This window comes from Entelurus aequoreus, linkage group LG15, assembly GCF_033978785.1.
Source record: "Entelurus aequoreus isolate RoL-2023_Sb linkage group LG15, RoL_Eaeq_v1.1, whole genome shotgun sequence".
Classification (NCBI taxonomy): Eukaryota; Metazoa; Chordata; class Actinopteri; order Syngnathiformes; family Syngnathidae; genus Entelurus; species Entelurus aequoreus.
This window is the reverse complement of record NC_084745.1, coordinates 54,244,345-54,258,914: the sequence shown is the minus strand read 5'-3', so window position 1 is coordinate 54,258,914 and position 14,570 is coordinate 54,244,345. Positions and strand designations below refer to the sequence as shown.

At 37.7% G+C, this 14,570-nt stretch overlaps 1 protein-coding gene across 2 annotated transcripts in view; it reads right to left on the bottom strand.

The window, feature by feature from the left end:
• LOC133630263 (outer dynein arm-docking complex subunit 2-like) overlaps positions 1-14,570 on the bottom strand; it is a 153,455-nt gene that overhangs the window by 45,136 nt on the left and 93,749 nt on the right. For both annotated transcript variants that reach the window (XM_062021745.1, XM_062021746.1), the window contains one exon: positions 8,690-8,804. In XM_062021745.1, the coding sequence (XP_061877729.1) occupies positions 8,690-8,804 (115 nt within the window). The remainder of the gene's footprint in view (positions 1-8,689; positions 8,805-14,570) is intronic.

Genomic DNA, 14,570 nt, shown 5'->3' with positions numbered 1-14,570 from the left:
GGACACAGTCTATGAGTCCTGTGATGCCTTGCCAAGGGGATGAGCAATGTGTGAGCAGTGAAGTGTAGAAAAGTGGGCGGGGGCGGGGGTGGCGGGTGTTGGGTGTCCAAGGCCGGCCAGACAACCCTTCCAAACACACACAGGAAGCTCTTCTTCAGGAATACTGATGATGGCTGGCCGGTAGTCCCGGCGACAGAGGAAGCTCTCTTAAGCCACCAGCTGCGATGCGACTAGCGCTGAATGTCTTTCATGGCCTGCATAGACCCCCAGACGGGAAAACTGCTCTCGGCAAGGATCAAATGAAATAGATAAGACTTTATCGTGGGTTTTAGGCCCGGTCTATATTAAGCCGAATAAGTCCTGATACGTCCCAAGAGCTAGTTTATGTAGCAGAGGATCAGACCGCCAAGTGCCCTGCCTTCGGCTGCCGCCCAGCTCACCCTGCACCCGACCTCTATGACCCCTCCCATGAGTGGTGAGCCCATTGGAGGGGGGACCCACGTTGCCTCTTCGGGCTGATGGGACAGGCACCAGGCGCTCGCCATCGTGCCCCACCTCCGGGCCTGGCTCCAGAGGGGAGCCCCGGTTTAACCGCGTCCGGGCGAGGGAAATCTAGGTCCTCGAGTTGTACTTTTCATAAAGGTCTTTGAGCTGCTCTTTGTCTGATCCCTCACCTAGGACCTGTTTGTCTTGGGAGACCTCTTACAGGGGGCATAGAAGCCCCCGGACAACATAGCCCCTAGGACAGGGGTGGGCAATTAATTTTTACCGGGGGCCACATGAGCAACCTGAGCACTGCTGGAGGGCCACACCGACAATATTTCAATTAAAAATTTTGCTCAAATTAATCTTGATATACCATAAGATAAATAACAATAATAATAATTTCATTTAACCTAACTTAACTTTATACAAAAGCAGATTGCTTTTGATGGTTTTATTTTTAACACTGTCTTACACAACACTTCCTGATGTATAATACGATGCAAAAATGTCAATTTCTGTCACTTTATCCTGCATCCTCTTTAAAAGTCCAACATTTTTCCCCGTCAGATTTGGACCACCATCTGTTGTCACAACTGCCAGCTTGTCCCATTTCAGTCCTAACATATCCAAACACGCATTTACCTATGTGAACACGTCATTACCTGTGGTTGTCTCTTTAATTGACTGCATGGCCGCCAGCTCCTCCGTGATTTGAAAGTCTGCAGTCATCCCACGTAAGAAGATGAGCAGCTGGGCGGTGTCACGTACATCGCAGCTCTCATCCAAAGCCAGCTAAAAACAGTCAAACCGTTCTGTTCTTCAGCTGAAGCTCCAAGTTTCCAGCGATGGTCTCAACCCGCCTCGTTACAGTGCGTCGGGAGAGTGACACGTTCTCAAATGCGCCCCTCTTCTCCGGGCACATCAGCGCAACAGAGTCCAATAAGCACTCCTTAATAAACTCTCCGTCAGAAAACGCCTTACTTTTTCTGGCGATTTTGTGAGAAATTACGAAACTTGTCCTGACGGCTGCATTCTGGGGGGGGTGAAATTTGGCAAAAAGTCCTTGTTGGGTTTGCAGTTTTACCATCAACGCATCAGCCTCCCTTGCACGCGCTTCATCAGACAGATTCCGGTATTTTTCCTCGCGCTTCGTCGTGTAGTGGCGATTCAAATGATATTCTTTAAACACAACAACCTGTGTACCACAAATTAAGCACACGGCTTTACCTTTCATTTCTGTAAAGAAATACTTGGCAGTCCATGTCTTGTTGAAAACACGCCATTCCTCATCAACTTTTCTCTTTTTAGCGTCTTGGGGATAACCGGGCATCACTTGTCGCTGTGCACCTTCACTCACAGGTTACACCCGAACATACGCCCATAAATAACACTTTTCAAAATAAAAGCAGCACAGTTGTATTGCACGCACGACATAGATGTTTTTTGAAATTTATTTTGTCATTTGGGATTGCCGCTGTTCACATTCACTCACAATCGCGCACGAGCATACGTCCACACGGAAGTAACACAAATAACGCTTTTCAAAACAAAAATATTGCACACTCGACATAGATACTTTTTGACATTTATTTTGTAATTTATGATTGGCCTCACGCGGGGCGGACAGGGACGCACAAAGGGCCGGATGTGGCCCGCGGGCCACCGAATGCCCAGGTCTGCCCTAGGATCTGCCTCGGGATCCCCCGGGAGGAGCTGGATGAAGTGGCTGGAGAGAGGGAAGTCGGAGCTTCTCTGCTTAGGCTGCTGCCCCCGCCACCCGACCTCGGATAAGCGGAAGAAAATGGATGGATGGATGGAACTACTGATACGAATAACTATTTACAGTAACCCATTGTTTAAGGTTCCCCTCCTTGGGAATTTTTTTTACACGGGTAAGTGCGCCGTCTATGTCTTGAATCTCCGGCTCGTAGCTTGGTGTGGACTCACTGATTGTTTATAAACGCAGTTAGGGGAGGAAGGGACGTCAGAAACAACGCGCCACAGCCAGATTCATAACAACCGGTCGCTTTTTCGGATACACCACATCCTAGACGGCAACATAGCAATGTTGAGCGACCGTTTTGGATAAGTTAAAAGTTTAAAGGCCTACTGAAATGACATTTTTTTATTCAAACGGGGATAGCGGATCCATTCTGTGTGTCATACTTGATCATTTTGCGATATTGCCATATTTTTGCTGACGATTACCCCATTAATTTGAGCGAGGATGAAAGATTTGTGGATGAGGAACGTTAGAGTGACGGACTAGAATGCAGTGAAATACATGGTTTTTTTCGCTCTGACCGTAACTTAGGTACAAGCTGGCTCATTGGATTCCACACCCTCTCCTTTTTCTATTGTGGATCACGGATTTGTATTTCAAACCACCTCGGATACTATATCCTCTTGAAAATGAGAGTCGAGAACGCCAAATGGACATTCACGGTGATTTTTATCTCCACGACAATACATCGACAAAGCTCTTTAGCATGAGCTAACGTGATAGCATCTGTCTCAAATGCAGACAGAAACAAAATAAATAAATCCCTGACTGGAAGTATAGACAGAAGATCAACAATACTATTAAACCATGGACCTGTAACTACACGGTTAATAGATCTCAGCCTGGCGAAGCTTAACAATGCTGTTGCTAACGACGCTAAGGCTAACTTAGCAACCGGACCTCACAGAGCTATGATAAAAACATTAGCGCTCCACCTACGCCAGCCAGCCCTCATCTGCTCATCAACACCCGTGCTCACCTGCGTTCCAGCGATCGACGGCACGACGAAGGATGTGCGGTGGGCGGCTAGCATCAGCTAGGCGCCTGCTATCCAAGTAAGTAGTCCTTGTTGTGTTGCTGCAGCCAGCCGCTAATACACCGATCCCACCTACAACGTTCTTCTTTGCAGCCTCCATTGTTCATTAAACAAATTGCAAAAGATTCACCAACAAAGATGTCCAGAATACTGTGGAATTATGAAATGAAAACAGAGCTTTTTTGTATTGTATTCAATGGGGAAGGCATACCTCTGTTCCCCTGGCTACGTCACGCGCATACGTCACCCTCCAAAGGCTTTTTCAACCGGAAATTTAGTCCACTTGAAGGATGTTGACCATTGGAGTTAGTGCTTCATAGTTCGTGTATGACAGTAAGTGTGCGGGCCTGTCAATATCTGTTCAGGGGCAGCAGAATCCATTAAATATTCAAAGTTCTCATAAATTCAATATAAAGCTGCAAAATCGAAACACATGTATTTATTCTATCGGAATGAATGCGGGGCCAAAAACAACTATATCAGTTTCCTTATTGCGATGGGTAAAAAAAAGCAATTTCAAAAAACATGTTCATGAATTTAGCTCAGAATTGGCAGAAAGGAGATCTGGACAAACATTGTCAAACTTTATTAGTCTTCAAAAGCCGCCCTGCTATTCCTCCATATGGTGGCCATGCATCACTTTCACAGTGCTTCAGAAACTGCAGCCAACTACAGAAACAGAAGAAGTGCTTCGACCAGAGACACCCATCTGGGCCAGATTAACAGATGATCTCCTAAACAAGTTGTTTTCATTTCTATTCTTCCAATAGTGGTTAGAGTGGCCGCCCTGAGATGGGTAGGTCACCAGTTCAAACCCCGGCCGAGTCATACCAAAGACTATAAAAATGGGAGCCATTACCTCCCTGCTTGGCACTCAGCATCAAAAGTTGGAATTGGGGGTTAAATCATCAAAAATGATTCCCGGGCGCGGCCACCGCTGCTGCTCACTGCTCCCCTCACCTCCCAGGGGGTGATCAAGGGTGATGGGTCAAGTGCAGGGAATAATTTCGCCACAGCTAGTGTGTGTGTGACTATCATTGGTACTTTAACTCTAACTTTATATATATATATAATACATTAACAATATTTTTTTTTACATAAACTGCAAAAAAAATATTCAAATTTGACTTTAAAAACTGGCAGCTCAGTCACCAGAATTTTAGAGTAAAAGCAGGGTTTTTTTTGCAGCATTTAAAAAAATGGAATAAATGGAATAGAGAAACAATACCACTGTTTTAGTGGTCAAATTCAAGCAACAGGGCTGCCAGTTTTGTTTTTTTTACCGTAAAATCTTGTTTTAATGTTTTTTTTTTTATTGTTTTAGTGTCTTGCTGTATATGGAAAAAAACAGTACCAAAGTTGATTTTACGGTAAAAAACTCAAGTCGGCGGAATTTAACCGTAAAAACCCGGCCGAGTCATACCAAAGACTATAAAAATGGGAGCCATTCCCTCCCTGCTTGGCACTCAGCATCAAGGGTTGCAATTGGGGGTTAAATCGCCAAAAATGATTCCCGGGCGTGGCCATCGCTGCTGCTCACTGCTCCCCTCACCTCCCAGGGGGTGATCAAGGGTGATGGGTCAAGTGCAGAGAATAATTTCGCCACAGCTAGTGTGTGTGTGACAATCATTGGTTCTTTAACTCTAACTTTATATATATATATATAATACATTAAAAATATTTTTTTTTACACAAGCTGCAAAAAAAATATTCAAATTTGACTTTAAAAACTGGCAGCTCAGTCACCAGAATTTTACAGTAAAAGCAGTTTTTTTTTGCAGCATTTAAAAAAATTGAATAAATGGAGAAACAATACCACTGTTTTAGTGGTCAAATTCAAGCAACAGGGCTGCCAGATTTATGTTTTTTACCGTAAAATCTTGTTTTAATGTTTTTTTTGTTTGTTTTTTTATTGTTTTAGTGTCTTGCTGTATATGGAAAAAACAGTACCAAAATTGATTTTACGGTAAAAAACTCAAGTCGAAGGAATTTAACCGTAAAATCCTGGCCGAGTCATACCAAAGACTATAAAAATGGGGGCCATTACCTCCCTGCTTGGCACTCAGCATCAAGGGTTGGAATTGGGGGTTAAATCGCCAAAAATCATTCGCGGGCGCGACCATCGCTGCTGCTCACTGCTCCCCTCACCTCCCAGGGGGTGATCAAGGGTGATGGGTCAAGTGCAGGGAATAATTTCGCCACAGCTAGTGTGTGTGTGACAATCATTGGTACTTTAACTCTAACTTTATATATATATATAATACATTAAAAATATTTTTTTTTACATAAGCTGCAAAAAAAATATTCAAATTTGACTTTAAAAACTGGCAGCTCAGTCACCAGAATTTTACAGTAAAAGCATGTTTTTTTTTTTGCAGCATTTAAAAAAATGGAATAAATGGAATAGAGAAACAATACCACTGTTTTAGTGGTCAAATTCAGGCAACAGGGCTGCCAGATTTATGTTTTTACCGTAAAATCTTGTTTTAATGTTTTTTTGTTTTGTTTTTTATTGTTTTAGTGTCTTGCTGTATATGGAAAAAACAGTACCAAAGTTGATTTTAGGGTAAAAAACTCAAGTCGGCTAAATTTAACCGTAAAACCGAGTCCCAGGGGGTGATCAAGGGTGATGGGTCAAGTGCAGAGAATAATTTCGCCACAGCTAGTGTGTGTGTGACAATCATTGGTACTTTAACTCTAACTTTATATATATATATAATACATTAAAAATATATTTTTTTAGATAAGCTGCAACAAAAATATTCAAATTTGACTTTAAAAACTGGCAGCTCAGTCACCAGAATTTTACAGTAAAAGCAGTTTTTTTTTTGCAGCATTTAAAAAAATGGAATAAATGGAATAGAGAAACAATACCACTGTTTTAGTGGTCAAATTCAAGCAACAGGGCTGCCAGATTTATGTTTTTACCGTAAAATCCTGTTTTAATGTTTTTTTTGGTTTGTTTTTTTATTGTTTTAGTTTCTTGCTGTATATGGAAAAAACAGTACCAAAGTTCATTTTGCGGTAAAATACTAATGTTGGCGGAATTTAACCGTAAAACCCCGGCCGAGTCATACCAAAGACTATAAAAATGGGAGCCATTACCTCCCTGCTTGGCACTCAGCATCAAGGGTTGGAATTGGGGGTTAAATCACCAAAAATCATTCCCGGGCGCGGCCGCCGCTGCTGCTCACTACTCCCCTCCCCTCCCAGGGGGTGATCAAGGGTGATGGGTCAAGTGCAGAGAATCATTTCGCCACAGCTAGTGTGTGTGTGACAATCATTGGTACTTTAACTCTAACTTTATATATATATAATACATTAAAAAAAAATTTTTTTACATAAACTGCAAAAAAAATATTCAAATTTGACTTTAAAAACTGGCAGCTCAGTCACCAGAATTTTACAGTAAAAGCAGTTTTTTTTTTGCAGCATTTAAAAAAATGGAATAAATGGAATAGAGAAACAATACCACTGTTTTAGTGGTCAAATTCAAGCAACAGCGCTGCCAGATTTATGTTTTTACCGTAAAATCTTGTTTTAATGTTTTTTTAAATTTTTTTTTTATTGTTTTAGTGTCTTGCTGTATATGGAAAAAACAGTACCAAAGTTGATTTTACAGTAAAAAACTCAAGTCGGTGGAATTTAACCGTAAAATCCTGGCCGAGTCATACCAAAGACTATAAAAATGGGAGCCATTACCTCCCTGCTTGGCACTCACTAGTAATCCCTTCCAAAAGGTCCGACAAAAACCGGATTGCACGAAAAACGAAGCCATAAGAATCACAAGAAGTCATGTCAACCTAACAACTTGTTCCAGACATAAAAATATAAATATAGTTTTACATGCAAAAATCAATATGCAGTCACACCAGGATTTTACAACGTCGCCATCGCAGCAATTAACACAATTTAACCAATCCCCACAAATGATACAAGGCCCAATGCCCGCTAATCCCCCCCCCCCCCCCCCCCCACTGTCACCGTTTGCCCTTAGACTTCCTTACAAAGCGTGCACATCTGTAAGGAAGCACAACTTGGACAAACAACAAACATTCAATCTTTTTGAGTCAGTAAAAAGCATGCACTCAAACTAATGATAACCTGTCACTCACCACGACTCTGAAGGGTGGCTACAAGAGTCAGGGGGGGGGGCTGAGGGCTTTATATGTGCACATGTAGATACGTAACATGTAGATACATAACATGTAGATACGTAACATGTAGATACGTAACATGTAGATACGTAACATGTAGATACATAACAAGTAGATACATAACATGTAGATACATAACATGTAGATATGTAACATGTAGATATGTAACATGTAGATACATAACAAGTAGATACATAACATGTAGATACATAACATGTAGATACGTAACATGTAGATATGTAACATGTAGATACATAACGTGTAGATACGTAACATGTAGATACATAACATGTAGATACATAACATGTAGTTACGTTGACGTGCACGCAGCTGCTTGGCTTGATGCCAAATGTTAGCGGAGTTAAGACCGCCCATCTAGCATCAACTAGTGCAAGTGAAATGACAACATTTTGTACGAAATTCCTACAATTTGTGTTTTATCTTCAACAAAAGTGTGTTTTACCTGCTACATGGCTGATCTGTGTACATTTATCCATAGTCTTGTTTTTAGTACTTACTAATAATTGTATTTTCTTTAAAACGCAGACCAGGAGAGGCAACCATAAATCATGAATAATGTAATATGTCAACGTTTTTTTCATGATATTCTAATGTAATCCTTGATTGACTATATGTAATATGGAACCTTGTTCTTTGAGTGCAACAAGAAAATGTGTTTAATGCCTTTTAATTTGTATTTTAACCTTGTAAAACATATGTTTAATGTATTGTAATATTTTCTGTTAAAATAAAGCCAATATTGACACTTTTCGTAGTTCCCTCTCTTTGGAAAAATATGGATATACATTTTGGTGCCGATATCGGGACAACCCTAGTGTGCATCACCATTTTTGAACGGTTAAATGCTTGGCACATGTTGAGTAAGGATTGTCAGTGCAAGAAAGAGAAGCCACACCACAGGATATTACCAGGGCTTTTCTCTCCGCCTGGTCCACACTTCAACTACCTTGGTGTGCCAAAGGAGCCGCTCTGCTTCTTATTAAGCTGCGGTTCACGTAAAGCCCCCGTCTGACACCGCTCTGCCCTTGCTAACCTCCCAGCAGCAGGTTAGCGTGGTGGTGCCAGCGGGCTCACAAAACACTTCATTCTGAACCAACAAAAAGTCTTTAGCGCAAGAGTCTTGCGGCCGTCAGAGACTTTGGTTTGCTCTATAGAAGTAGTATCAAGACAATAATAATAATAATGAATACAGATCTCTTACTGTACCTTTGCATTTTCAATACATGGACAAAGGGCCCACGCCGCGCTGGACTGAACTTCTGGACTGGGGTTTTTCAACAAGCTCCACACCAAGCGGATTCCGTCAAGCTCCTGAATGATCCTTTGGGAGAAGAAGAAATACACATTGTGAGGGAAAGTTGAACATTAAGAAACATTAATTTAATGTTTATTAAATCTAGTTTTGTTTGGCATTATTTTTGTATTGTTTCAGTAGGGATGATGTTTGATAAGGAATTATCGAGTTCGAGCCTATTATGGAATCCTCTTATCGAACAGATTCCTTATCGATTCTCTTATGGAGTCCAGATAGGTTGTTGTATATGGAAAAAAACACACAATATTTGGTTTAACAAAAGCTCACTTTTATTATATAATACAAAAATAAAATCTAATAAATAAATAAATATTGACTGTTACCCACCTAAAAAAATACAATAAAATAAATAAATATTGACTGTTGTTACCCAAAGTATATTAAGTGGGATTTTTCAGAGAAACAAATATATACAGTAACACAAAAACAAGCTGTCTCTGTGATCACTATAGGTGTATAAATAATAATAGTGTTAAATAAAATCAGTCCCTTGGGCACAAAACTGGAAATAATACAGCTCTCCAAAAAGTGCACTTCTGCTGCTATTGGAACATAACTGCTTGTTATGATGCTTTGACATTTTTGCACTTTATTTCTTTATTGAAAGAAAATTCTATGAAGAGAAAAGTTGTTTGCAAATGTGGTTACAATGCTAAAAAAATGAAAAGTTAAAGCTAAAAAAAGAAATACACTTTATTGAGTTAACATTATTTCTTTATAGGGGGAAAAATGTTATGAGCGAGAGAATATAACAACTACACTACCCAGCATGCAACGGGGGTTACGAGCATGCGCGGTAGCCCCGAAAAGTGTTGCATGTTGCCACGCTGTAAAAGTAAACATCAAGAACTCAGCCAACACGCCTCGTCTGCATTATTTATAATTAGACAGACAACACATCTACAGTGTGATTTTGTTTTCTTTACAAGGAAAGAAAAACAAAAGTTAAAAAAGGGAGATATGTTGTATATATATGTATGTGCTGCGGTTGTTTTAAGAACGTTGCGACAGCTGCCGTAAAGGAGGTGCGTTGCTATGTTTCCGGTTGGTCGTAAAAGTGTTGGTCATGTGTTTTACCCTGCTAAAATCTCTCAGTAAAGTTATTCGATGGATTATAGCTTTTGTTTTGAACTTTATTACACCTTGGAGCGCTTTTTCCATTCCATTATTTTCCTGCTTTCGCTATCTGCGCCTAATGACTGAGCTACGTGACGTCAATTCTTGTGATGTCCCACGGAGCATTTCTGGTCGGGACGGGATTCGAATAAAGAATCAACTCTTTTCCTTTACTATAGTGGTCTCGATAACGGGTACCGGTTCTCAAAAAGGGATTCGAGTCCGAGGACTCGGTTATTTTCTTATCAAACAACCGGGAAAACCGGTTTCAAGTATCATCCCTATGTTTCAGTTTTACAAATCCCTCAGTAAATTCACCAAAACATCACTGTGGAGTTATTGAGTCTGTTTAGCTGATTGTTGAGCTAGCTTACGCAGCTAGTGAATCCATAACGATGACTTCTGTTTTGTTTGATCAGCAGTTTTACTGCCCTGTTACAGGCGCTTTGCAAAATACTTTTTTTAAACTTCTACTTAATTTTGTTTCGTTAAATTACTTATTGTTTCTTTATCTTATTACCAACTTGATAGTGTTAACAAATTTAAAAAAAACGTAAGTTCACAAAACTTGTAGAAAATTGATTGGAAAATGTTGCGACAATTTTTAAAAGTTGCATCAAAGTAACATTTTTTAACTTAGATATATTTTGTTTAGGTGTGGTGTACTTACTTGGCTATCTTTTCATTTTTGCCCATCTTTAATTTTTTTTAAATATTTTACTTAATTTTGTTGCATCTTCAACTTATCACCAACTTAATTATACCAAATTTTACCAACCTATAAAATACATTTAATTAGGTCCAGTGTAATTAATTTGCGGCCTTTTTTTAGATGTTCATTAAACCTAATTTTGTTACATCTTCAACTTGGTGTACTTACTTTGCTGTCTTCTTTCATTTTTGCCCATCTTTAATTTTTTGAATATTTTACTTAATTTTGTTGCATCTTCAACTTATCACCAACTTAATTATACCAAATTTTACCAACTATAAAATACATTTAATTAGGTCCAGTGTAATTAATTTGCGGCCTTTTTTTAAAATGTTCATCAAACCTAATTTTGTTACATCTTCAACTTGGTGTACTTACTTTGCTGTCTTCTTTCATTTTTGCCCATCTTTAATTTTTTAAAATATTTTACTTAATTTTGTTGCATCTTCAACTTATCACCAACTTAATTATACCAAATTTTACCAACCTATAAAATACATTTAATTAGGTCCAGTGTAATTAATTTGCGGCTTTTTTTAAATGTTCATTAAACCTAATTTTGTTGCATCTTCAACTTGGTGTACTTACTTTGCTGTCTTCTTTCATTTTTGCCCATCTTTAATTTTTTAAAATATTTTACTTAATTTTGTTGCATCTTCAACTTATCACCAACTTAATTATACCAAATTTTACCAACTATAAAATACATTTAATTAGGACCAGTGTAATTAATTTGCGGCCTTTTTTTTAAATGTTCATTAAACCTAATTTTGTTTACATCTTCAACTTGGTGTACTTACTTTGCTGTCTTCTTTCATTTTTGCCCAACTTTAATTTTTTTAATATTTTACTTAATTTTGTTGCATCTTCAACTTATCACCAACTTAATTATACCAAATTTTACCAACTATAAAATACATTTAATTAGGTCCAGTGTAATTAATTTGCGGCCTTTTTTTAAATGTTCATTAAACCTAATTTTGTTACATCTTCAACTTGGTGTACTTACTTTGCTGTCTTCTTTCATTTTTGCCCATCTTTAATTTTTTGAATATTTTACTTAATTTTGTTGCATCTTCAACTTATCACCAACTTAATTATACCAGCTATAAAATACATTTAATTAGGTCCAGTGTAATTAATTTGCGGCCTTTTTTTAAATGTTCGTTAAACCTAATTTTGTTATATCTTCAACTTGGTGTACTTACTTTGCTGTCTTCTTTCATTTTTGCCCATCTTTAATTTTTTGAATATTTTACTTAATTTTGTTGCATCTTCAACTTATCACCAACTTAATTATACCAGCTATAAAATACATTTAATTAGGTCCAGTGTAATTAATTTGCGGCCTTTTTTTTAAATGTTCATTAAACCTAATTTTGTTTACATCTTCAACTTTGTGTACTTACTTTGGCTGTCTTCTTTCATTTTTGCCCATCTTTAATTTTTTAAATATTTTACTTAATTTTGTTGCATCTTCAACTTATCACCAACTTAAATATACCAAATTTTACCAACCTAGAAAATACATTTAATTAGGACCAGTGTAATTAATTTGCGGCCTTTTTTTTATGTTTATTCAACCTAATTTTGTTGCATCTTCAACTTTTCACCAACTTAATTATACAAAGTTTTAACAAATTAAAAAAAAAGAAAGTTCACAAAACTTGGAAACATTTGTTGTTTGGACCGTTTGGAAACAAGGTACGTAAATAAACATTTACAGAATCTTTCTGTGCAAATAACTCATTTTATATCTGCGACTTACAGTCCAGTGCGGCTTATATATGAACAAATGTCTTCAAAAATGTAGTGGCTGCAGTTTATATCCCGGTGTGCTCTATGGTCTGGAAAACTATCCGTACACAGATTGATTTTCTTCGATCTTTTTCACGGTTTCGTTCCTTTTTTTTTTTGTTTCACTTGATTTTTTTTACAGTTTCAAACTAATGGCAGTGTTTTCGCATGTGGGCTTGCAGAAGAAGAAAAGAGGACCGAGACGCTCTAAATCAAGTTTAACTAGCCACACTTTCATTGTTTTTTGTTTGTTTGTTTTTTTAAACAATATGGCGATAGTACACAAATCGTGGGCCAAATTGATGTCGGGTATATTGCGCAACCCTACACTGGACCATTTCTTCCTATACTCAAATGGTTCCACATTTGTTTTTTTCCGGAGCGTTTGGAAGGGATTACTGACAAACCTGAGGTACCGCCGTCGTGCCAAATTATGATAAGGTCACTTTTCAGAGAAGAAAAATCTGCTTTAGGGCTTTGGCGGCTTGTTTCCAGTTTGTAGCTGCAGCCTCCATTAAAAAACAGATTTTCTTCACAACACATCCTCAGTCTTGCTCACTTCCTCCCAGATGTAAAGCTCACTCAGCTGCTGTGCTCGCTCCAAATCCCCAGTCCACATTAAAAAACTGGCACGGGTCAGAGGTTAACTGGCATCTGTGTGAAGTGCTTCATGCACATATTTATAAATAGAAACTAATTTATGCGTTATGTTGGTGGCTTGTTTTTTAAGCGGAGCCAAAAAAAAAGGTAACGACTTTCCAAGTCAAACAGAGCCAGAGACAGGTAGCTCTATATTTCATGGAGCTGGTGTGGAGTTGACTCAAGCGTCGCTTAGTTGGGGATCCACTGAGGTAATAACACCACAGTGCACCCACACTGCAAAAAGTGAAATCTAAGTAAGATGAAATATGAAGTGCTTTGGTCCTAAATGATCTCAGTAAGATATTACAGCTTGTTGCTGAGATTTGATGACCTATATCAGGGGTCACCAACCTTTTTGAAAGCAAGAGCTACTTCTTGGGTAGTGATTAATGCGAAGGGCTACCAGTTTGATACACACTTCAATAAATTGCCAGAAATAGCCAATTTGCTCAATTTACCTTTAACTCTATGTTATTATTAATAATGAATGATATTTACACTTAATTGAACGGTTTAAAAGAGGAGAAAACACGAAAAAAAATGACAATAAAATTTTGAAACATAGTTTATCTTCAATTTCGACTCTTTAAAATTCAAAGTTCAACCGAAAAAAAGAAGAGGAAAAACTAGCTAATTTGAATCTTTTTGAAAAAATTCAAAAAATAATTTATGGAACATCATTAGTCATTTTTCCTGATTAAGATTAATTTTAGAATTTTGATGACATGTTTTAAATAGGTTAAAATCCAATCTGCACTTTGTTAGAATATATAACAAATTGGACCAAGCTATATTTCTAACAAAGACAAATCATTATTTCTTCTAGATTTTCCAGAACAACATTTTTTAAAGAAATTCAAAAGACTTTGAAATAAGATTTAAATTTGATTCTACAGATTTTCTAGATTTGCCAGAATAATTTTTCTGAATTTTAATCATAATAAGTTTGAAGAAATATTTCACAAATATTCTTCGTCAAAAAAACAGAAGCTAAAATGAAGAATTAAATTAAAATTTATTTATTAATTCTTTACAATAAAAAAAATACATTTACTTGAACATTGATTTAAATTGTCGGGAAAGAAGAGGAAGGAATTTAAAAGGTAAAAAGGTATATGTGTTTAAAAATCCTAAAATCATTTTTAAGGTTGTATTTTTTCTCTAAAATTGTCTTTCTGAAAGTTATACGAAGCAAAGTAAAAAAAATTAATGAATTTATTTAAACAAGTGAAGACCAAGTCTTTCAAATATTTTCTTGGATTTTCAAATTCTATTTGAGTTTTGTCTCTCTTAGAATTAAAAATGTCGAGACCAGCTTGCTAGTAAATAAATACAATTTAAAAAATAGAGGCAGCTCACTGGTAAGTGCTGCTATTTGAGCTATTTTTAGAACAGGCCAGCGGGCTACTCATCTGGTCCTTACGGGCTCAGTTGGTGACCCCTGAGCTATATTGAGTAAACATGCTTGAAACTAGAATATCAAGTGTTGCAAAGCTGTGTCATCA